This window comes from Hemitrygon akajei, chromosome 4 (assembly GCF_048418815.1).
Source record: "Hemitrygon akajei chromosome 4, sHemAka1.3, whole genome shotgun sequence".
Classification (NCBI taxonomy): domain Eukaryota; kingdom Metazoa; phylum Chordata; class Chondrichthyes; order Myliobatiformes; family Dasyatidae; genus Hemitrygon; species Hemitrygon akajei.
The window spans coordinates 154,439,457-154,464,689 of record NC_133127.1 but is presented as its reverse complement, the minus strand read 5'-3'; the positions used below and the strand labels follow the sequence as shown (position 1 = coordinate 154,464,689).

At 39.9% G+C, this 25,233-nt stretch overlaps 1 protein-coding gene and 1 long non-coding RNA gene across 4 annotated transcripts in view; one reads left to right on the top strand and one right to left on the bottom strand.

The window, feature by feature from the left end:
* Window positions 1-14,762: 14,762 nt before the first annotated feature.
* On the bottom strand, window positions 14,763-17,682 carry LOC140726816 (uncharacterized). 2 transcript variants are annotated; one of them, XR_012098734.1, is made up of 2 exons: window positions 17,583-17,682; window positions 14,763-15,279 (listed from the first exon to the last, which is right to left on the bottom strand). It is a non-coding gene; the product is annotated as an uncharacterized lncRNA (long non-coding RNA). The 2 variants fall into 2 exon arrangements; XR_012098735.1 differs by lacking the exon at window positions 17,583-17,682 and adding an exon at window positions 16,309-17,039.
* Window positions 17,042-25,233, top strand: part of LOC140726815 (radixin) — an 84,528-nt gene continuing 76,336 nt past the window's right edge. Inside the window, exons 1-2 of one of the 2 annotated variants that reach the window (XM_073043664.1) lie at window positions 17,042-17,272; window positions 18,700-18,765. In XM_073043664.1, the coding sequence (XP_072899765.1) occupies window positions 18,754-18,765 (12 nt within the window). In that variant the 5' untranslated portion in view covers window positions 17,042-17,272; window positions 18,700-18,753. Of the gene's footprint in view, window positions 17,273-18,497; window positions 18,571-18,699; window positions 18,766-25,233 lie in introns of those variants that run through there. The other variant, XM_073043665.1, reaches the window with a different exon arrangement.

Below are 25,233 nucleotides of genomic sequence, written 5' to 3'. Positions count from 1 at the left end.
ACTAACGATACAGTATATATGAAGAAGAAAAAAAAAGAAGACAAGGCGCCAAACTTATCAAAGTCCAAACCACTTTGTGCACAACCGTTGGAGCTCAATTACTGAAGTCTTCTGGCATTCGATCCCCTCCGAACTCCTCGACCCGCCTCCTGGGACCACCCACGGTGGTCGACCAGACGCTCCACACTCCTCTGTCTCCGTCTCCTCTCCTCACCGAAAACCTTGGGCCGGGGACCCCCACTCGGGGTCCGTTCCGTCGCCCAGCTTCCAGCATCCCGTCCTCTCTCTCTCTCTCCATCGCGCCGACTCCCCAAAATCCCCACCAACAATCAGTTTACAGTCCCAAACAAGCTTCCAGCACTTATCATAACAAAGACGCCAGCATTCCTACTTTTAACAAAACAAAGACGCCATTTTGATTACATACACAGTAACAAAGAAAAAGAAGAAACCCCCTTTACACTATCAAGGCGGGTCAATGTGAAAATATCAAGACCTGAAGAGCTTCTTGAATTTATTGTTCAGTATGGTGATGAAAGCGTCTTCCCCAGCCTTCACATTGCTATTCAGATAATGCTAACCATCGCAGTTTCCATCGCCGGCTGTGAGAGATCATTCTGCAAGTTAAAACTAATACTTTCGTATTTGAGAGCCTCCATGGGTCAAGGCAGACTCTGTAATCTTGCTCTGCTGAGTGTAGAGAGAGAAGAAACTGAAAAAACTGACTTTGATCACATCGTAGACCAATTTGCATCAGAGAAAGCAAGGAAGGTGCAGTTATAATTTACATGTAGTGGCATAATTTGTTAATGAAAGATTAACGAGTTTGCCTTCTATTTTTGAGCTGATATTATGGTAAAGTTATCTAAAAGATGGGTGTCAGATGTTTAGACAGGGGCACATTTGCGCTTGCCATAAGCGCTATTTTCCGTAGATACACCAATGTCTGCGGGCATACTTAGCAAATCTATACAACAGTAACACTAAACTGTAAACAAACTACAAATGCAGATATAAGTAAATAGCAATAAGTAATGAACATGAAATAACAGAGTTCTTGAATGAATGTAGCTATCCCTTTTTGTTCAAGATCCTGATGGTTGAGGAGTAGTAACTGTTCTTGTGCCTGGTAAAGCATGTCCTGAGGCACCTGTACCTTCTACCTGAGGCAGCAGTGAGATTAGAGCATGGCCTGGGTGGTGAGGATCTTTGATGATGTATGCTGCTTTTCTACAGCAACATATATTTCATGTCGATGTGCTCAATGGTTGGAAGGGTTTTACTGGGCTGAATTCACCACTGCTCAAAGGAATTGGTGTTCCCATACCAGGCCATATTGCAGGCAGTCAGCACACTTTCCACCACACATCTATAGAAGTCTGCCAAGGTTTGTGATGACATGCCAAACCTCCACAGACTCCTGAGGAAGCAGAGGCACTGTTGAGCTTTCTTTACAATTATCTTTATATGATGGGTCCAAGACAGGTCCTCTGAGATTGTGACAGTCAGGAATATAAAATTACTGACCCTCTCCACCTCTGATCCTCTGATGATTACTCGCCCTTGGACCTCAGTTCTTTGATTTTATTGACATTGAGTGGGAGGTTGTTGTTATTACACCACTCAGCCAAGTTTTCAGTCTCCCTCCGATATGCTGATTTATCACCACCTTTGATACAGCTCATAACAGTGGTGTGGTCAGCAAACTTGTATATAGTGTTGGAGCTGTACTTAGTCACATAGTCATAGGTGCAAGTAGAGCAGGGGGCTAAGTGCACAACCTTGTGCTGCTCCTGTTCTGATGGAGATTGTGGAGGAGATGTTGTTGCCAATCTGAACTGACTGAGATCTACAAGTGAGAAAATCCAGGATCCAATTGCACAAGGAGGTACTGAGGCCCAGGTCTTGGAGTTTACTGATTAGTTTAAAGGGGGTGATGGTGTTAAATGCTGAGCTGTAATTGACAAAGAACATCCTGCTGTATACATCTTCACTGTTCAGATGTTCCAGGGTTGTGTGAAGAGCTAATAGATAGCATCTGCTATAGACCTGTTGCTTCAGTAGGTGAATTGAAGTGGTTCCAAGTAGCCGTTCAGATAGGAGCTGATATGTTTCAACACCAGCCTCTCAAAACACTTCATCTCTGTTAATGTAAGTGCCACTGGGTGATAGTCATTTAGCAGGTAAACACACTCTTCTTTGGCATAGGTATGATTGAAAACTGCTTGAAGCAGGTGGGTACCACACACTGCCAGAGGGACAGGGGAGTTGAAGATATCCATGAATACACTAGCCTGTATATGGCACAAGTCTTCAGTACTTGGCCAGGTACTCCATCTGGACCAGAGCATAGAAGGCTCACTTTGCCTACCAGAATGGTTGAATGACAATAAACTGAACTTCAGCTTAAAGAAATTTAAAAACTTGACAAAGAATTGAGGAAACATAAAGCAAATCCTTTTTCCCCCTGAATTGGTTAGGGAATGAAATCCGTTCCCTAATATAGTGATAGAAATAAATTCAATATTACCATTCAAAAGGTAATTAGAGTTGTGGATACATAGGAAAGATCAGATGGGCAGGAAAAACTGGATTGCTCATTGAAAGAAACAACACGGATATGATGTGACAAGAGCCACATTTTGGCTGTATATTCTTTGATTTTGTTATTCCATCACAAGGACTCTTGTACTTGACTAATTAACTGGAAAATACAATACATCCTATCACACCCTTAAGCAATTCTCCTATTTGTATAGTAACCACAGTCAGTGGCTACTTTATTAGGTACACCTGTACATTAATGAAAATATCTAATCAGCCAATCGTGTGGCAGCAACTCAGTGAATAAAAGCATGCCAACATGGACAAGAAGTTCTGTTGTTGTTCAGACTGAGTAGCAGAATGGAGAAGAAATGTGATCTAAGTGACCTTGACCATGGAGCGATTGTTGGTACCAGATGGTGTGGTTTGAACATCTCAGAAACTGCAGACCTCCTGCGATTCTCATGCACAGCAATCTAGAGTTTACAGAGAATGGTGTGAAAAACAAAAAAAAACGTCCAGAGAGTGACAGTTCTGTTGGTGAATATGCCTTGTTAACAAGAGATGTCAGTGGAGAATGGTCAGACTGGCTCAAGTGACAGGGGGTGACAATAACTCAAATAACCAAGTGTTTCAACAGTGGTGTGCAGAAAAGCACCTCTGGGTGCACAACATGAGCTACAGTGGCAGAAAACCATAAACTTGCACTCAGTGGCAACTTTATTAGGTGCAGGAGGTTCCTAATAACATGGGCACTGAACGTGTATTGCTTGTGTTAAGTAAAACATTTAAACCAAAGAGCAAATGATAAAAATGAAAGCAGCTTTTGAGGGTAAGGACAGTTGCAATCGTATTGGCAATGGAGCAGGCCAAGAGACAGAAACAATAAAATATGACATGACTCCAACCAAATTTGTTCTGTAACTTCTTAATTTCTTTAAAGCATACATTGATATACACTGTCATCTTTATTAATCAAAATGGGCTGATATTAAATTTGGGTAGGTAGATTAGTGCAAACAATAAACAGAAATATAATATTGGCAACATGAACCTGGCTTTTTTTAACTCAGATGTTTAGTTTTTGTTTTCCTTATCCAATTTTATTAATAAAACTACAGTAAGAAGCAATTGTAGTAGGATCAAAACTACTGCTTAGTTCTCCTTTATTCTGTCAAAGCAAGCCAAATAATTTGTAGCTGATTTCATTATCTTAAACTAGATTTATTGCTGGGGAATCATTTGCTCATTTCTGGATTGGTAAGAAAATAGCCCTGTAATTACTAGTTTAAAAATCCACAGATTTGCATATCAATACAGCCAAATGCTAGGCAGAGAACCATACATGTAATTTAATCTTGCTGAACTTGATATGATGAACTTGACTAGGATTCTGCTTTCCTTTAATTTTGCAAATAATTCCCAACTTTGAAGCTTTTTCACAAACCAATGAAAGAATTCAATCTGAGTAATGAACAATTCAACTGTGAGCACTACTAAATTCAAGAGTTTTGTTCTGGACACTACGTGTGTTTGATTAGCTTGTGCATTGAGAACCACAGATGTTGTAATAACATACAGCACCATTTGGTGAATGCCCAGAAGCCATTACTGTAATTTTCATTCATATGCTCATCACCATATCGCCTGTAGATCTCTCTTGCGGGATTTTGTAGTCCGGTGCTGAAAACCTGAATCAGGTAGGTAGGTTACCCTCGCGTAGGCACTTACCTGTTTCTCCTTGTGTGGTTTTATTTTTAAGTGGTTGTCCAGAACAGCTTAAACCTGACATTAATTTTTTTTTAAAATTGGGTTCATAAGACATGAGCAACAGGAGACTTTCTCCCTCCAGTGTACATAAATACCAGCTATTTTTTATTCATCTAATTATCATCAAACATCACTGAAATCTCTTCTTGAAGCCTTGGCAACACACTGGAATACATCAAGGTTTTTAGCAGGGTAGATAATTTTTTTTCTTCTGTAATCATTTGAAAACTCAATAAAAAAAAATTTTTAAAAGAAGGTCTTTAGCAGTGGTGTCACTGCTTTCCTTTAGGGAATTTATCACAGAATTGCAGAGTAATACAGTAGAGAAATGGGCTGTTTGGATTATAATCTCCATGCCAACCACCAAGTGTCTCTTTGTACTAATCTCATTTCCCATCACTTGATTCACAGCCTTCCTTCCGTGCCTTGGTGACTCAACTACTTGTCCACTTACATTTTAAATTCTGCTCAAGTACCTGTCTATTTCCTTCTCAGGCAGCGCACACCCTCTGAGTTAAAACATTTTTGCACAGATCCCTTCTAACCCTCTTATTCAGCGCCTTAAACCTAGGTTCAGTCGTTGTTCAGACCGAACATCGTAATGGGGAAGAAATATGTTCTAAGTGACTTTGACTGTGGAATGATTGTTGGTGCAGAAGGGGTGGTTTGAGTATCTTAGAAACTGCTGATCTTCTGGGATTTTCACACGCATTAGTCTCTAGGGTTTACGGAGTGGTGTGAAAAACAAGAAAGCATTCAGTGAGCAGCAGTTCTGTGGAAGAAAATGCCTTTTTAATGAGAGATGTCAGAGGAGAATGGCCAGACTGGTTCAAACTGATAGGAAGTTGATAATAAGTCAAGTAAATCAGCATCCCAAATGTCCTCTTCGTCGTCTTATCTATCTGTGCTACAGATCTATGACCTTGTAGACAAGTCAATAATAACCACAAGGCCATCCATTTATGATGTATGTGGTGCCTTCATTAGACCTCCCAAACAGCATCACTTCATACTTACCAGAATGAAATTTCATTAGTCATTGATATGCCTAGATTTACCACTTGATAAAGTTTGCTCTTTAGAAGAGTAATTCAATTATTGCCACTGTTGGATGGATGCACACTGCTTGCTACACCAGACACTAGTAAGTTCATTTCATACATGTATGTTGGATATAATATCAAATAATTTCTAAGACCATGTTTTTTCAATACCAGTCTTTTAACAAAGTCTAGCATTAGTTTTCAGGTTTGTTTTACCCAGATGACTCTAGAATTTGTACTTCTTATATGTCAGGTTTTCTACCCTCCTCATTGATCCTGAATTAAGAGACGATTTGTATTTGAATTATCTGGACTTCATGTTTTCTCAGATTAAGTAATCTGTGGTTAGAATGTTTAGCTGGTGGGTGATCATGAAATATCATTGAGATTCTCCTGCTTAGCACAACAAATGTGCTTTAACTCAGAATCTTGAAGTGAAAGATCAGTGACCTGTAACTTAAACTCCCACTGCTGTCTGTAAGAAGTTTGTACATTCTCCCCATGACCGCATGGGTTTCCTACAATGCTATGGTTTCCTCCCACATTCCAAAGACATACAGGTTAGTAGGTTAATTGATCATGTGACTATAATTGGGCCTGTTACAGTGCTGTATCTCAAAATGCTGTCTGACCTGCAGAGTGCTTCCACCATTATTTTTTTATACTTAGAGACTACTGAGTTGATGCAATTTAACTAGTCACTAGTCATTTAGTGTTATAATCACAAGTTAATATTATTTGTTCTTCCTATTTGTTGTATATGTTAGATATCTTATCTTTCAACTTTATGGTATATCTATAGAACAGGATAATAAAAAAGAAGTTTTCTGGTATATATTAACTAAGTTCAACTTTCTTTCATTGTTTAATAGTTTGTGGTTTGGCATTGATTCACTGTTGACCTTGTCGAAGAACAGGTATTGTTCTATTACATATGTCATTTGAAACTGCATTGCAAGCATAGTTATCTGAAGTTCTCTTCTGAAATGATAAGTCTTAATAATCTCACATCGCATAATTTAAATATAATGATTTTGTAGAATAAGGAATATCTTTTTCCTTTATTTTGTCTCTGTCTACCACAAATTGCCACTTAAAGGGCACTTACGTTTGTCAGTTTTGGTGTGGTCACAGCATCTTCTGAGTCAGAAGGTCATAAGTTTAAATTCATCTGCAGAATTGGGCTACGTAGTCGAAATCGATGCTTCAGAACAGTAGCAATAAGGTAGGCATGATTAAAGATGCTGTACTTTGGGTGAGGTGTTATTGAAATGTTAAAATGAAGAAATACAGGTACCTGTCTCTCAGCTGCAAATAAAATACCCCATGGTAGTTTTAAAGGTGCAAGAGTTCAAGAGTTCTCCCAGTTTTCCTGCTAAATTGTATCCCTTAGGCAACACCGTTTAAACACTATAGCATTTATTGCTTTGTTGTGGAGCATGGCTATCTTCAAAAAACAATTAAGCCTAGGTCTGCGTTCACAGATTTAATATGAAATACTCATCAGTATTGTTGAGGTATAGCTAAGTGTTGTTCAGAAGACGTTTGGTGTGTTGGCCTTCATCAACCATGGGATTGAGTTCAAGAGCCATGAGGTAATGTTACAGCTATATAAGACCTTAATGTTACAGTAATATAAGACTTGAAGTACTGTGTTCAATTCTGGTCACCTCATTACTGGAAGAATGTGGATACTATAGAGAGAATGCAGAGGAGACTTTACAAGGATGTTGTCTGGATTGGAGACCGTGTTTTTTGAGAATAGCCTGAGTGAAGTTGGCCTTTTCTCCTTGGAGCAATGGAGGATGAGAAGTGACCTGATAGAGGTGTATAAAATGATGAGAGGCATTGATCGTGTGGATAGCCAGAGGCCTTTTCCCAGGACTGAAACGGCTAACGTGAGGGGGTTTTAAGGTGCTTGGAAATAAGTACAGAGGGGATGTCAGAGGTAAGTTTTTCACACAAAGAGTGGTGGGTGCATGAAATGCACTGCCTGTGAAGGTGGTAGAGGCGGATACAATAGGGTCTTTTAAGAGACTCTTAGATAGGTATGTGGAGCTTAGAAAAATAGAGGGCTATGTGGTAAGAAAATTCTAGGCAGTTTCTAGAGTAGATTACATGGTCGGCACAACATTGTGGACCGAGGGGCCTGTAATGTGCTGTAGATTTCTATGTTTCTATGTAGTACATCTGAGAGGTTACAAAATGTTTGAAAATGGAAGCTCTCAAGAAGAGATCTTTACCTCACACAGAAAGTGGCTATAATTACAAATGGGATGAAGGCAAGGTTTTAGAAAAAGTACACTTTAAAATCTGGCCAGCCAAACATCCAGATAGTTCAGGCACCAAGGGTAAAATATAAGAGTTAGATAGAGAATGAGAATGTAATCATCCGTAGGAGTATCAGGGACTCCAAGAGGCAAGTATGTATGGTAAGTATGGAACATCCTGAAGTTACCATTAGAACATGGGTGGTTCCCTGAGCCAACTGTTCAAATCTAACTCTGGGATTGGAAGGTCCAAGATCAGCAAGTCCTAGAATTGGAGGCCCGAGGCCAGTACACAGGCCCTAATGTCAGAGGCCTGTGATTGGCGAGTTCTGGGATCAAAACCTGAGGCCAGTGAGTCCAGTGGTCAAAGCCCTGAGGTCGAAGCTTGGAGGCTGCAACCCTGAGGTTGGTGATTATGAAGGAAGGTTGGAGATTGTGACACTGAGGCTGGTGAGTCTAGAGGCCAAAGCCAGAAGATTGAAGCTCCCAAGTTGACAAGTCTGGAGTTCAGAAGCCTGATGTTTGTAAGACCAGGGCTGCAGTCTGGAGTTCAGAGGCCCATGGGCAGCCTGTCCTAGGGTTGCAGGCCCGTCAGTGTGTGTGTGGGGTGAGAAAGGGGTTTGTTTTGCTGCTGTTGCTTGTTGTTTGTTGGCTGTGTGTTACTCTGCTGGACATAGTGGGCATACTATATTGATGCTGGAATGTGTAACACCATTCATGGGCTGTCCCCAGCACATCCTCAAGCTGTGTCGTTAATGCAAAAGACACATTTCACTGTATGTTTCGATGTACATGTAATTAGTAAATCTAAGCAAATCTAATCTAATCAAAGTGGTGTATTTGGCAAAATGCCTCAACACACCTCTTGGCTGGTGGTAAGAGGGGACTTCCTGGTCAGATCTATTTTGTACAGTGGAAATATCATTCCCAAAACATGCTGACTTGGGGTGACTGCGCTGAGGAGATAGTCACCCAGCTCTTTGCAGAATGTGGATTTGCTAAGAGGGCGTGGAGAAGTACATAAAGATTCTTGTCTCAGTTCGTTCCGAGCAGCTGTGAAGCAGAGGTCTGTCTGTTCTGTTCAAGAGCTGCTGGAAGATTATCAACTCAGTAAAAAACGTTATTTGGTCTGTCTGAAACTTGTTGCTCTTCCAGCACAGCTGTTGACCAGCACATTCCAGGCTGCAGGAGTACATAATGAGGGCTGTATTGAACCTTGCAAAGTCTTTGTGGAGAAGGATCACACCGCTATTGGACCTTGAGAGTCTGAACCCAGAGGAGAAGCCCCACAAACAATGGAGGGGTGTATTACCACAGGGGGCCATGAGTAGCAACATTTTTAAATGCTTTAACATGACTGAATACATTGACCACATGACCTAAGAAGGTAAAGTTTTTCACTGTGTTCTTTCTTTTTGTATATATATATTTTTTATATTGAAAATTGAAAATACACAGATACATGTACGGCGTATGACCCCAGGGGTCCACAAGTGACAATGGTGCTAAAATAATGTTCTGACACTACTACTAAATGCATTGGCCAAGTATCATTAATAAGTAGACATCATAAGACCATAGATGTAGGACCAGAATTAGGCCATTTAGCCCATCAAGTCTGTTATACCATTCAATAATAGTTGACTTTTTTAACCCCATTTTCATGCTTTCTCCCTTAAGTACACACAATGACTTGTTCTCCACAGCCCTCTGTGACAACAGATGAAGATGTTTATTCCTTTATTCTGAGGCTGTGACTTTCATTCCTAGATTTTCCTGCTAAAAGAAACATCCACTCTATCCATACTGACATGCTTACAATCAATGTAAAGATCTTTGCACTGTTTTTTTTGTATTATTTTTAGATTGTGAATAAAGTTATCATTAATGTACAAAATAACATTGATGCATGGAACTTCTGTGTTACTGGAACTGTCCCACAAACACTTCAGACTTAAACCTGATCATGTTTATCCAAGAACATTGTGAGAGATTAGAGAAGAAATTGTGGGAGTCCTGGTTTTGCCAAAATAGAGGGTAGTGAATGCTGTGCCTTTATTTAAAAAGGGCAGCAAAGAAAAATTTGAGAAATACAGGCCAGTAAGTTTAACATCTGTGGTACGTAAGTGGAGAAGATTCTGAGGAATGAGATATAGATAGAGTGAATGCAAGCAGGCTTTTTCCACTGAGGCTAGGGGAGAAAAAAACCAGAGGACATGGGTTAAGGGTGAAGGGGGAAAAGTTTAAAGGGAACATTGGGGGGGGGCTTCTTCACACAGAGAGTGGTGGGAGTGTGGAATGAGCTGCCAGATGAAGTTGTAAATGCGGGCTCACTTTTAACATTTAAGAAAAACTTGGACAGGTACATGGATGAGAGGTGTACGGAGGGATATGGTCCAGGTTCAGGTCAGTGGGACTAGGCAGAAAAATGGTTCGGCACAGCCAAGAAGGGCCAAAAGGCCTGTTTCTGTGCTGTAATGTTCTGTGGTTCTATGGAGATATACTTTTTTATTCTGAAAGACAGGCTTGATTGGGGTTATTGACATGTCTTTGTGCATGAGAGATCATGTTTTATGAATTTGAGTGAGCTTTTATGATAAGGTGACCAAGAAAATTGATGAGGGTGGGGCGGTGGATGTGGTTTATATTGGACTTTGATAAGGTTCCACATGGTAGGCTTCTCAGGATAGTTGTATATCATGGCATCCAAGGATAGCTGGTTAATTTTATACACAATTAGCTTGATGGTAGAAGACAGAGAGTGCTGGTGGAAGGTTGTTTCTCAGACTGGAGGTCCATGACGTGGTGAACCTTAGAGTCTGGAATAGGCCCATTCTGTTTGTCATCTATATCAACAATTAAGAGAAGAATGTGCAAGGTGCGGTTGGTAACTTTTCAGATGACTAAATTGAGTGGTATAGTGGACAATGTAATAGGTTATCAAAAATTACAGTGGGAGCTTGATCAACTGAGTCAGTGGGCTGAGGACTGGCAAATGGAGTTTAATTGGATTGGTGTGAGGTGTTGCATTTTGGAAAGACAGAACCAAGTAGAACTTTTACAGAGAATGGCAGGGCCCTGGGGAAGTGTTGTAGAACAGAGTGAACTTGGAGTACAGGTACATAAAAGTGGAGTCACATGTAGACAGGAGGGTGAAAAAGGCTTTTGGCACATTGGCTTTCATAAGTCGGGGCATTGAGTATAAAAGTTGGGAGATCGTGGTCTGGCTGGTGAGGATGCACTTGCAGTATTATTGTGTTCAGTTTTGGTTGCCTTGCCATGAGAAATGTGTTATTAAACTGGAAAGAGTACAGAAAATATTTACAAGGGTACTGCAAAGACTTGAGGGACTGAGTTATAAGGAGAGATTGGACAGGCTAGGACTTTATTCTTTGTGAATAGGAGGCTAAGAGGTGAACTTATAGAGATGTATAAAATCATAAGAGGTAAGTGCACTCAGTATTTTCTTAGAGTTGGGGAATGAAGAACTGGACAGCATAGTTTTAAGGTGAGGGGAGAGATTTAAAAATAATGTCAGTGGTAATTTTTTTTTACACAAACAGTGGAATCAGCTGCCAGAAGAAATGACTGAGACAGGTAGAATAACAATATTTAAAAGACAGTGGACAGGTACATGGATTGGAAAGGTTTCAGAGGTTATGGATCAAATGCTGGCAAATGAGACTGGCTTGGATGGGCATAGACCAGTTGGGCTGAAGTGCACATTTGCATGCTGTATGACTCTGTAGAGCATCCTTACTGAAGGTTGCTCCTTGGAACAATCTTGGTTCATGCAGCCTCCAGGTGAAAGCAATTCTCCCCCTCCATCTCATTCTTTTAGCAGCTTGCCTTACTGTATGAATGCTCTCCTCATTTTCCCAGTTATGATGTATTATAAAGGGAATATAATATTATAAACCCTGCAGACGCACATAAGGCAGGAAGAAAGAGCTTTTTGATGAAATGTTGAATTCAGAAAAAGAACCTTCTTTTCATATCATTCCCTGTAGATCTTAGGAACATGAAGCAAGAATCCTTATAAAGTTTTTTCCAACACCCACACAAAATCAACTGACATCTAGCCTACATGTAGTTGATGTTGATTTTTAAATAAATGTTGTGAAGCAGCTTTCCTGCTGCTGAATGTGTGTTTAGGAATGAGAAATTACGAAAGACTGGTGCATAGAACTGCAAATGCAGTGTTACAGTAGAGTCAGCTTTGCATTTAGCTTGATGTTAGAATACCACTGACTGAAGTTAGCTACAATGCAACAGTGAATACTTGTACATCAGTCAGAATCAGGTTTATTATCATTGACAAATGTTGTGAAATTTGTGCAATATTAAAATTACTGTAAGTTACAATAAAAAGTGCAAAAGAAGAATAGTGAGTTAGTGTTCATGGGTTCATGCACCATTCAGAAATCTGATGGCAGAAGGGAAGAAGCTGCTCCTAAAATGTTGAGTGTGGGCTTCGGGCTCCTGCATTTCCTCCCGATAGTAGTAATGAGAAGAGAGCATTTCCAGATGGTGAGGGTCATTAATGATGGATGCCACTTTTTGAGCATCACCTTTTGAAGGTGTCCTGGATGGTGGGAAGGGTTGTCCTTGTGATGGAGCTGGCTGAGTCTACAACCTTCTTCAGCCTCCTTTGATCCTGCATGTTGGAGCCTCCATACCACGCAGTGATACAAATAGTCAGAATGCTCTCCATGTTCATCTGTAGAAATTTGCAAGAATCTTTGGTGACACACCAAATCTCAAACTCCTAATGCAGTAGAGCTACTGGCATGCCTTCTTCATGATTGCATCAATGTGTTGGAGCTATTGTAGATCCTCTGAGATGTTGATGCACAGGAACATGAAGCTCATTACTTTTCTCCCCAGTTAGCATCACTGGAAATGAAACAGCAGACCCTATTATTGTGATCAAATTTTGAAGGAAGTAATTTCTCCATAGCAATTTTCCCATCTGGAAACCGGCTCTAGTATACGTAGCTCTGATAGCAGACACTTTATTCATTTCCTTGGTGAAGCACAACTGAGTAATCAGCCATGCTGAGAACTAGTACCAATTCTTTGATTTACCACTGTGGTTCTAATGCAGTAGACATGACATACTGGATCAGGATGAGAGCATCATGATTGTGGTTATGATATAGGGCAGTGATTTCCCTGACTTACTGCTTATAGTCAGATGTCAGCTGACATTGTGAGTGAAGAATTCTGTAGTGTAGGGAAGAGTTGAACGGCGGAGTGTCGCACATTTATATTGCATCACGTGGAAGGTGGCAATCTTAGCAAGGCACCGTATCCTTTTCTCCTGCTGCTTTCCAGCAAGAGAAAATAAAATATAACCCACCCTTTTAAACACAAAGCTGACTGACCTCTCTTAAGCAACAGTGGATGGAAAATCCTGAGCCCTATCAACATGATATGGTTACTGTGATGTGTTCCCTGCCATGGTTTCTGATGGCACATTTGGCTGCGGCAGGTGGCAGATTTTCATGAAGATGTCCTTTCTGAAGCACAAAAGCCTCACAAATGTTTCAGGGTTGGGAAGGAGAATTTGCTTATTTAGAAACCCTGGACAGATCTGACCTGCCATGCAGCACACAGGTCAATTCTTAACTTATTTACAGTGAGATACTGGACAAATTCTTATCAAGCAGTTTACTGAGGAACTGAAAGATGTTGATAGAATTTCACAGGAGATGATTTGCTGTCAAAAAAATTGCTGAGGGGAAACTTCTCCCCATTACAAGTCTAAGCTTGATACCAAATTGTTGTTTAGTTGCTAATAATGCCAATTTATTGGAGAAAACAGAGACATTCTGACATTCAGAAATTCACTGTTGCCTGGTTTTGCTTTGTTGTACCTCAGCACCAAACCACATGCAAAGCTCATCTGAATCTAGCACTTCAATTAGTTTTCCACGTTACTCCTCCTCTTCCCGACTCTCCCAACAGCTCATCCTGCAATGGTCGCATTACGTTCACTGTCCTGATCATGCAGTATTGAAAGGAGAATCCACTGGGAGTTTGTGTTTAAACCTTGTGGTGAAGAGCTATTCCTTCACGATATGCCACACCATTCCTAAGTTCAGACATTTGAAATTTGAAGGTTTCAAACACTTGTAGAAGTATCAACCTAAAATTAATATGTAAGTAGTGGATAACTTTTGAAATATAGATCATTAAATGGATCTTCTTGGTTCTGGGCACAAGTCTGTAGTTGTGTGAAGTTAAGAGAAGCTGGATTCTTCTGCTCTAAAATGAATATAGTGGCATCAAAGTATCATAAAAAATGACATCATGACCTCCCTGCTGTGCATACTTCCAATAAATGTCCACTTGTAGATTAAAGCACTCAATAAAACAGTGTCCAGAACAATATGACCCACAAATATGTGCATGTCCTAAATGACACTAACAATGCCTGTTTAGTACAATATTTATTCATAAAAAATGAATTTTTCATTATTCAGGATCCAAAGTTGCTTCATCCAACAAATTCTTCTATAAATTAATATCTCTGGAAATGTGCTTAGCAAGTGTGGATTGTAGTTGGAGTAATTAGCCATATGGACCTGCAAGCTGTTATACAATAAAATTAGAACATGCTTAAAGTATTCAACAGATCAGACTGCAAATTTGTTCCGATAAACTGAGGTAGTGCTTGACGTGAAGCATCTAGCTCCTCTGTGATTATAAGCAATGCATCATACAGGTCATAGATGGTATCCTGGCAACAGCAATGTAGTTTTCATTCTATGCGATTTCTGCTTGTATTTGAGCCACCACAATAAGCCATTGTCCATTTTGCAAAAGGGACTATCCTCTGACAACATAGCCAATGACCTTGGTTCTCAATGCAGCCCTGCCCAGACAGGATGCATATAACAAAAACCATGAATATACCCTGCAGAAAGGTGTCAAGATTTGTGATGTCTGATGGAGGCTTCACAACCCACTACAGCGAGCCCACCGTTCTTGCCACCAACCATGAGGTTAGAAGTTGAAAGGCGGGAAGGTTATAGAGTTGCACTGTGCAGAGACGTGCCCATTGACCTACTTTGCCCAAGTCCATGCCAGCTGTTGTAATGCGTACAAAGTAACTGGAGAGATGGAGCTAGTAGATATGAAGTTGTCGTTTATTCGACAAAAGGAGACGCAGCAGGCACATATAGAGACCCTTTCAGAGGAAGAGGCCTGTTTGACCCAACATTACATGACATTTTATATGCTAAAGATCAAAGGACAGTTCTATATTTACAATGTAGCTACAATGCTTCCTTTGAATTACATATAACTTTCACACCTTCTTGGCACCCACACTCCAGACACCCAAAATGAATGTTAATCAACATTGGTTTTTCAATTAACTGCAGTTCACAGCTCTGGGAACCTATTGTCCAGAGCTGCATTTTAAATTTACAGTCATGTTCAGGTCTGAAGATTGGTTGCTGAAGTTAATATTTTGCCATACACCCTAAGTTGGGAATTTTGCCCACATATGCTGATCCAATTTGTTTGCATTAGGTCTGTATCTTAGAATGCCTTGCTCCTTCAGCAGCCTGTTGAGCTTTCTCGTAAACATAGTGGTTGTAACTGACTCCTCCAGGCAGTAACTTCCAGATATCAACCACACTCTGTGTAAAAAAATTAAAGATCCATTAAAACATCCTCCTTTCATCTTAAATCTATGCCTTCTTGTTTTTGATAACCCTGTCATGGGAAAAAGGTTATATTAAAACCTTTCTTTTCATAGTTGTAGAACACTACAGCACAGAAATAGGCTTTTTGGCCCAGCTAGTTCATGTCTAATCCTATTGACCTGCACCCAGACAGTAGTGTCCATACCCCTCCCATACATGTCCCTATACAAATCTCACCTAGATGCTCAAATCAAACATGCATCCACTAATTCCACTAGCACTCATCGCACACATGGCACGTTACTGAATGTGTGAATTGATCATGACAGTGTAGGGATAACATGTCACCTAGGGTGTACGTGAACAAAATAAGTATTAGAGTAGTTCTTTAACAGAACTGACCGAAAGACTGAGTGGGAAGTATAGAGTGGGTAAATTGAATTCTGCCTATTGTTGCGAGTCTGGAAACAGCTGGCTTCAAGGCTAAGCACTCTCAGCCTGGTTTGTACTTGGATGGAAGACTACCATGCAATACCAGGTGCAGTGGACATAACTTGGCAAAAAATTGGGTACAACTGGGCCAATTTTCCCGAAAATCTTTCTTGGGTTTTGCTGAACACAATACAATTGTGCACCTTATAAAACTACCACCAGTCAATAACTGGTCCAAAAAGTTTATACTATTAACAAATGTTATCAGAGATGCTGAATGACAGTAATTTATCATATGACTAGGTGGCAAGGAGACTTGCTTGAAACGTTAACTGTTTTGCTCTCCACCTACGCTGCCTTAACTGCTGATTTTTTTCCCCAGCACTGTAAGTTTTTTACTGAAGTAGTTAGACTGGAATCTGCAAGACATCATTTTATGGCAAATTTAATTTACATCTGTAACAATTGTGCTGTATCTTCATTTCATTCCATGCCCTTCAACAGCGGGACAGTCAGCAAATGCCGTCTTGTGAAGGTCATTAAGAGGGTACAAATCATACGGCAAATTTGAGAATTATGCACGTATCTGACCTCGCCAGAATTTGCAGTAGCATTTGTCCATGCGATAATAACGGGTGCGAATAGCCTTGTTCTTCTTTTGACAGCAAGTTATTGTCCATTAATTATGGCTTGCGCAGTCAGAACAGCCTGCGGTGCCTAATTCCACGCTTGTGACGTGCGGCCCAGCGAACTTGAATGAGTCTGGGCAGGCAAAGTTAAGGAAACTATGTTCGTATTACTTAATTAAGAAAATTAACGCCATCTGGGATTTCGTTATCTGAAACCATTTTTTAAAACAGTGAAAGCTCTTTTAATTATGCTCTTGACAATTACTATCTATTGGAAGTGAACACGGGGATAGACAAGTATAGTAAGAAATAATAAATGTATAATTTTGTGTTAGATATATTAGAGAAACAAAGACGATGATCACAATTGGCAAATTCTCCGTACATAATGAAATGATTAAAAAATCTGCAACGTCCGCTTGCAGATCCCATTTTACACATTCGTGGCAGGCACAGTTTGGGTTTTTTAATCCTATTAGACAGTTGTTACTGAGTCTAAATAATGAAAATAAATCAAATCGCGTCCTTCCCTGGCTTGGAAGTGAGTCGAGTCGAGCCGAGCTCTGCAGCGGGAGCAACGTTCGCAGTGCGCTGTCACCAGTAAAGCGCGGGTCATTGGCGCAGCTTACATCGCCCTGGGCAGTTCCCTCGCTCATCTCTGGCACCGCTGCACCGTCTCATTTTACAAGGAGAAAGGGGGGAAAAGCGAGCGAGGCAGGGGGCACGGGCAGGCAGCGCCATGTAGAGGACGGCGGCTCTGAGATGTGTTAGAGGGGACCACGCCTTACTCTCGCTGGCGGCCATGTTGCGATCCTCCTGCTGAAAATTGCATCGCTTCATCAGCAACAGTAGAGAAATCTGAGGAGGACAATTTGCTTGGGAGTTTTTCTCACGTGACCTCTAAAGAGGTCAGTTTATACGACCAGGTAAATTTTGCTTCTTTTTTTTTGCCTTACTTCTAGAGCAATACCAGTCGCGAGTGTGAGGAATTCCCTGCCCTAATGTTCCTTCTCCCTGTTTCGGGCCTTAGGGTATTAATGAAGGCCGGGTCCAGGCCTTATACGCTACATTCCTCTGCTCAACTTCAAATGAATGTGGAAAATATTCCAATACGTACATGAGAGGCAATCTTATTAATAATTATATTACACGAGACTGTTCATTTTGCGAATCGTTGAACTCTTAATTGGTAACATTGCGTCTATTTTGGTTCAATATTGAAACATAGTAACTAACCGGTTGAGTAAGACTTTGAACTGCAACAGTTGAATGAACGGGAATATTTGCGGCCAGTGGAACAAAGGGATCGCATATTGGGAATATGATTTGACGTGTACCCCTCTACTGCTACACCTTAATTTTTCGAACTATAGGTTTAAATGAGAATGATTATCAATATTGTTTGCAAAATCTTTTAAGCTATCCCTTCGTCTGTTGTATACGTGTAAATGCTTCACATGGGTGGAATTAATTCCTTCGCGTCGGTACTCAACTGCTTGTGAGTTACTGGTTTAAACACAGTGGACTTAAAATTAACTTTAATAGTGTTTTTTTTAAAGCATGCATTCCTACACTATCGCAGCAAGGAGTATGTAGTCACAATGCGGTATTATTCCATTTGTGTATTGAACGTACTGCGCCAACGTTTAAATCGTTTTCTTTGCACCTAATGCTATCTCTGTTGAATAAGATTCGTAAGATTGTGAGAAATTTGTTAATTTTATATCAGCGTCCATATTTAATTAATAATTTCAATAAATTTGACACATTTTGCGCCGCGGATAATTTGGTTGTGCTTCTCTTCCCAAAAAAAGCTAACATCGGTGCGTCAGCGTCAAGTAGTAACTTAGCGTTCACTCCCGATAATCAAACTCAACAAGGCATCGAATTGCAGCGAATAATGAAAATCCCGCCTTCCGGCCCCACTGATTGGTTTACTAAAACCGTTAATAGTACCAGTTATGTTCTGACCAACCACAGTTAGGGGTAGTTATAGTGGCGGCTGCCGCTGTCAATTACATTGGAGGCGCCTGCACAAGTGGTGGTGAGGCCGGAGTTGGAAATCCCGCCTTATCATCTTCCTCATTGGCTTTAGAGGCTGTCAATCCCGTCATTTAACGTGTTGCTTGGCGGCCTGGTGGTTTTCTCCATAAACGTTGCAGCTGCCAATCACTAAGCGGGAGAGGGTGTGCAATTGGTGTTGGTTGAGCTGGGCCACTGAATGGTAGAGTGATTTAATACGATACAGTACAATGCAATTGTCGATATCTTGTTATTACAAGGTGATCTGTAAATAGACAAAATATGTACTTAATGCTTTATATATAATCCCCTTCGTTTGGTGTATTAACAGAGGGATTAGACCGATCGCACCGAGCTAGTCTGCTACCAAGGGGGTGGAAGCAAAATGCCGAAGCCGGTAAGTAAATGATGGGTATTTACCTGCACTACTTTTAATGTATTTAGCAATGTAATCCTAAAATGTTACACGTCTGAATGTTTTTCTAAAACTGTTATTGAATATTGATATTCTGTATTTGGGCTACGGTTACAATGGGGTGTGTGGAAGGGGTGAGTTGAAAATCTTGACTGTATGGAGATTCTGTTTAAGAGCATAAGAAATGATACGGGAGTTGGCCATTCCACTCCTTCGTTTCTTAAGATCATGACTAATCTCTACCTCAGGCCATCTGCTGCCCTAACCCCATATTTCATATTTCTCTTGATACTGCAAGGAAAAGCGCCTTAAATATATTCAGTAACTGAAGTTTTGCATGAAGAAATGTCTTCACAACTTCCCTGGACGGACGATTACTAATTTTGAGAACAAGATACCTGATTCTAGGCACCCTAAATCACTCCTGCATCTGACCTGTTGAGTTCTGTACTAGTGTCCTTTTTCCCTCAGTATTAATTGTGTATTATGTTTAGTCGAGGACTTGTAACACAAGAATTGTTCTGCTTTTGGAGTCTGAAGAGTAATCCAGTTTGCCTTGCCTTTTCCTTCCATATTTCATTGAAACGTTTTCTTGATAGCAAGTTCTCTTTGTTAAGTGCAATGGAAACTAATTTCACAGCCATTCTGTATGGTACAATTTTGAATCCAAATCTGGTTTTTATCTGATTCTTTTGCCAATTTCCCAAAATCTATATTAGTCAGTAATTTAGTCACTAAACATGTTCTTATTCCTTGTTCTCTCTATAACTGTGCATTATTTAAACTGCGTCTATTGCTGTAGCTTTCTGTTAGCCTTCTGTACCGATGATGGTTCTCAACCCCTCTAGTCTGTTCAGGCAACTATAATACTTGAACTGTTTTGGTATAGGTTCCGAATTAGGATACTATATTCCATATTGGGTCCAGCATGGTCTTTTGTACTCAATACCTTGTTTTACAGACTCTGGGATACTGATGATCAAAGTTGAGTTAAGATATTGCCTTGGAGTTGAGAGCTGCAAGGACATCCTATGTAACGCCAGGCCATTTTCCCACATTGATTACACTGCCAACACGTACACTCGTCCCCTCATCTAGAAATGTAATTGTTTTTTCTTGCTTTCTTCATTTGTTGGCCAAGTAGCTGTTTCAGCCAGCTCGTAGTTTTAAACTTCTTGCCCACTTACAAAGCTGTAATGACAAAGTGTGATGGTTTTCTTTTCAGACAAGGATTTAATACTGGCTTTGTCCTAAATTTCATAGATCTTTTAACTAAACTAGCATTAAATTACTATGTCTTTCTTTCTGTGCAATCATGTGTGTTAATTTTTGTAGCAAATACACAAACTATCTATTGTTACTATATTTGCATTCCTCTTTCTACTTCTGCTGAAGCCTAGGTTAGCTCTTGAATCCTGTCTTGTATCTTTATTCCAAACTATTGAATATTAAATCAATGCATTCTTGTCTATGGAAAGGCTGAAATTAAGTACTGTCAGGCACTGTTTTGGGTTTTAAAGGAAATTATATTTTAGTAAACAGTAATTATTTTGTGTATTGGTGTGCTTTGTGATGAAATGAGCAAATCGATTTGAAAGAATTATGGAAATATAATGTCTTGGGCATCTGTAGCAAGAGGATATTTTTAAAACTGGTAATTTGAATTTTATTAGAAAATGTATAAGCAAAAATAACTTTTCAGCATAAATTGGAGATTTATTTGAGTTGATTTTGAAGCATAAAGGCACGTTTTAATTCAAGTAATGCAGGTAGAATAATATATGATGCTTTGTATTTGAGTTAATAACCTGAAACACCAACAAATCTGAATTTGTTAGAAAGGGTCGTTTACTCATTACTGTAAAATGTGGTAAAATTCTCTATACAACTGACATTCTCCAGATTGCAAGTACTTTTTCAATGCATTGTTTATTTGGGTAGAATAGCATAACTTTTGTAAGATACATTCTGAAATGACTTTTTGAGTGCGGTCAGAATCTTTATATTTGTGCATACGGTTTGTTATGACAACCTTCAGCTCAGATAGTGGCTGATTCTGATCTAAAATAAATTGATTTAATTTAGTTACATAGATCTAAAAGTTACTTTTAGTTACAAGAAAAGTTGGAGCAATAAGTCTACATGATTTTCATTCATGACATTTTCACTGTGGCCTGCATAATTTCATTTTACCTTGCTCCTAGTACCAGCTCCTCCGCCTCACAAGTAAACCAACCCTCTTTCAAATCCTGTGGTGATTTGAATGTTTTTAAACAATTCCATTTAAAAGTTAAAACTGTAAATGATGTTTGTTCAGAGGAACCAGCGATTAATGTGAATAGTGGAAGCTTTTTCTTTTTGTGTAATCTCATAATTACCGTATGCATGTTTGATTTAAGTTGAACTGTAACATTATTTTTTTTAGAATATTCTTGGTCTGGACCTTGTAGTCTTTTGTGCATATTAAATAGGATGACCCAGATTTTTTTGGTTACAGTAGCAAGTCTATTGTTCATGAGTTTATAATAATTGAAATTCTAATACTTTACTGAATTCTTATTTCTCTCTAGATCAGAGAGCTTAAAAATAACTAGGTGTTCAAAGTAAAGCTTAAGTTTGCTTCTTTATTTACCATTGGTGTTTAATTTTTATTCTGTACTTTTTTAAAGAAAATGTTTATTAATTAAGTTGTGCTTTATCCTTGTGGGTTTGTTTGAGCCTTCCTTTGTGGTTGGCCACTCTATTAGAACACTTGCTGAATGCTAGGGACCCCATTGTACTGATGCCCGGCATCAGATGGCATGTCTTTGGCATAAAGACTTAAATCTTCCTTTGAGTTTAGTGGCAAGGGCAATTTGCTTCACTTACTGCAAAATGCTGGACATGGGACTCATTGATTCTCATTTAGTACTTTGTCATTTTTGGATGAAATCCAATGGATTTTCTCTGGTTTATCTGAGACGAAATTTTTTTGTCTTAAACTGTGGAGACGAGAGACTATTGATGCTGGAATCGGGCAGTGCACAGTCCTCTGGAAGAACTCTGGGTTGAGCAACATCAGTGAAAGGAAGGAAATTGTCGATGTTTCAGAGGTGCAGAATTTCAGTCCAAAATGTTGACATTTTCTTTTCTCTCACTGATGCTGTTCAGTCTGCTGAGTTCTTCCATCAGATTTATTTGCTGTTGAAATGTTATGCATGGACCTGCCCATGTATTTGTTCCATTTGAGAATATTTGATGCTACTTGTAACAAATTTTGAGATTCTTATTTTTCTTGAGGCTTTATTGTATAGTGTATTATTGTATTGTAGTTGCATTCACTTTCCTGAATAAAAAAAGTGCATCACAGAATCAGAATCAGGTTTATTATCACCGGCACGTGATGTGAAATTTGTTAACTTAGCAGCAGCAGTTCAATGCAATACATAATCTAGCAGAGAGAAAAAAATAATAAATAAAATAAAACAATAATAAAGTAATCAATTATGTATATTGAATAGATTATAAAAAAGTACAAAAACAGAAATACTGTATATTAAAAAAGTGAGGTAGTGTCCAAAGCTTCAATGTCCATTTAGGAATCGGATAGCAGTGGAGAAGAGGCTGTTCCTGAATCGCTGAGTGTGTGCCTTCATGTTTCTCTATCTCCTACCTGATGGTAACAGTGAGAAAAGGACATGCCCTGGGTGCTGGAGGTCCTTAATAATGGACGCTACCTTTCTGAGACACCGCTCCCTAAAGATGCCCTGGGTACTTTGTAGTCTAGTGCCCAAGATGGAGCTGACTAGATTTACAACCCTCTGCAGCTTCTTTTGGTCCTGTGCAGTAGCCCCTCTATACCAGACAGTGATTCAGCCTGTCAGAATGCTCTCCACAGTACAACTATAGAAGTTTTTCAGTGTATTTGTTGACATGCCAAATCTCTTCAAACTCATAATAATGTGTAGCCACTGTCTTGCCTCCTTTATGACTACATCAACATGTTGGGGCCAGGTTAGATCCTCAGAGATCTTGGCACCCAGGAACTTGAAACTGCTCACTCTCTCCGCTTGTGATCCCACTATGAAGATTGGTACGTGTTCCTTCATCTTACCCTTCCTGAAGTCCACAATTAGCTCGTTCGTCTTACTGATGTTGAGTGCCAGGTTGTTGCTGCAGCACCATTCCACTAGTTGGCATAACTCACTCCTGTACACCCTCTCGTCACCACCTGAGATTCTCCCAACAATGCTTGTATCATCAGCAAATTTGTAGATGGTAGTTGAGCTATGCCTAGCCACACAGTCATTTGTATATAGAGAGTAGAGCAGTGGGCTAAGCACACACCCCTGAGGTGCGCTAGTGTTGATTGTCAGCAAGGAGGATATGTTATCACCAATCCGTACACTGTTGTCTTCCGGTTAGGAAGTAGAGTATCCAATTGCAGAGGGAGGTACAGATATATTCTTAAATTATTGTGGGGTAGTTCAATTCATTTACATTGTATCTTGTTGCCTTTTAAAGGGAATGCAATTCAGTGTTATTTGCTTTTTTATATTGATCTGAGAAACCTAAAATGTGTTTCAAGGGCATTTATAAATGGGCAGTAAATACTGGTGGCTTCCAGAAAACGAGCTTAATTTTGAGGTCATAACTAGAGGTAGGGTACCTTTTGGTAAAACTGCACCTGACTTGTATCTTGGTGATATATTAATTTTTTTTTTTAAGTGCATTGCTGTTGAAACAGTGAAGCTAATCAGTTGAAGTGGTGGTTGAAATAAGTTCGGGTTTTAGTCTGTAGACCATGAAGTCTATTGTATAGACTTGAGTTCTTGATGTTTAAACACTGTCAGTCTCTTTAAAATAAGTGAGCTTCATTTGATGTCTGCTTTCGATTGGAAGGGGGAGGTGAGGGTGATCCAGATTTTTCAGTTTCTTGCAATAAACTTTAATTGCTGGAAGGTGGTGCTTTACAGTGGGAGTGGAACGGAGGACCTTGTATTATGTAAGACCCATATTCTTGTCACAGAGTTAATGATAGCTTGGAGTTCTGTCTCTGCAGTCGCAATTGTACCAGTGGAATGGGTGGGGGGGGGGGGGGGGCGTAATGGAAATCTTGGTTCTAGACTGCAGACACTGAATATTGATTACCATTAGCATAATTAGCTCTACTTCAGTAGGAAGCTGTCAGAGGTGGGAAGTATTGGAGCAAGATGTTAGGCAATGTGTGGGCTTGCTTCACACTGCAAATACAACCCATAGGAAAAATAAATGAGTTTGTCATTCCTAGGCAAATATCCCCAGTACTAAGACCCTGTTGAAACTGAATTGTCTGTAATTGATAGACTATATTGCTTGTATGCCCATTTCTGATTCCTGAAACGCAGCTTCCATTTAGAGCTCTGTCTTGAAGAGATTAGCAGGGATCAGGGACCAGTGCAGCACTACGTGAGTCATTTGACCTACGATGTTTTCCTGATCTTAATGCTGGTTTATACTAAATGTCCTCCTCCTATCCATATCCCTCCATTCTCTTCATATTCACGTGTCTATCTGAAAGCTTCATAAACTCCATTGCTTCCATTACTACCCCTGGTAACCCATTGTAGGCACCTACCACTGTCTGTATTTGTATAAAAATAAAACTGTGCACAATACTCCCAAGTGCAGTCTGACTAACGTTTTGTGTAGCTGTGGCTTCGCTTCCTTACTTTTTGTACTGAAGACAAGTATATGTTATGCTGCCATTACCACCCTATCTGCTTGTGTAGCTGCTCTCAGTGACGGGTGGCACGGTAGTGTAGTGGTTAGCATAGAGCGTTACAGCACCGGTGATCTGGGCTCAGTTCCCACCACTGTCTGTAAGGAGGTTTTATACATTCTCCCCGTGACCACACGCTCAGGTTTTCTCCCTACGATCTATAGGGTTAGTAAGTTGTGGGGATGCTGTGGGTGCTGGAAGCACAGCAACACCTGCAGGCTGCTCCCATCACATCCTCTGACTGTGTTGGTTGTCAATGCAAACAGCACATTTCACTGTATGTTTTGATGTACATTTGACAAATGAAGCCAATCTTTATATCTTTGCTATGGACCTGGACCCCAAGATTTCACTGTGGCTAAAGACCCTACTGTTAACTGGATAGTTCCTCCTTCCATTTGACTTCCCAAAGTGCGGTATCTCTCACTTGACTAAACTCCATCTGCAGCCTATTTGCCCATATCTGTAACTGATCTGCACCTCACTGTTTTCTTTGGTAGCCCTTTACATGGTTAACAACTCCAGCCATCTTGGTATCGTCAGCAAACCTGCTAGTCCAGCCACTTGCATTTTCATCCTGATCATTGATATACAGGTTTCCCCCACTGTTCGAAGGTAGAGTGTTCCTATGAAACTGTTTGTAAACTGAAATGTCGTAAAGCAAAGAAGCAAAATACCATTAATTTATATAGGAAAAATTTTTGAGCGTT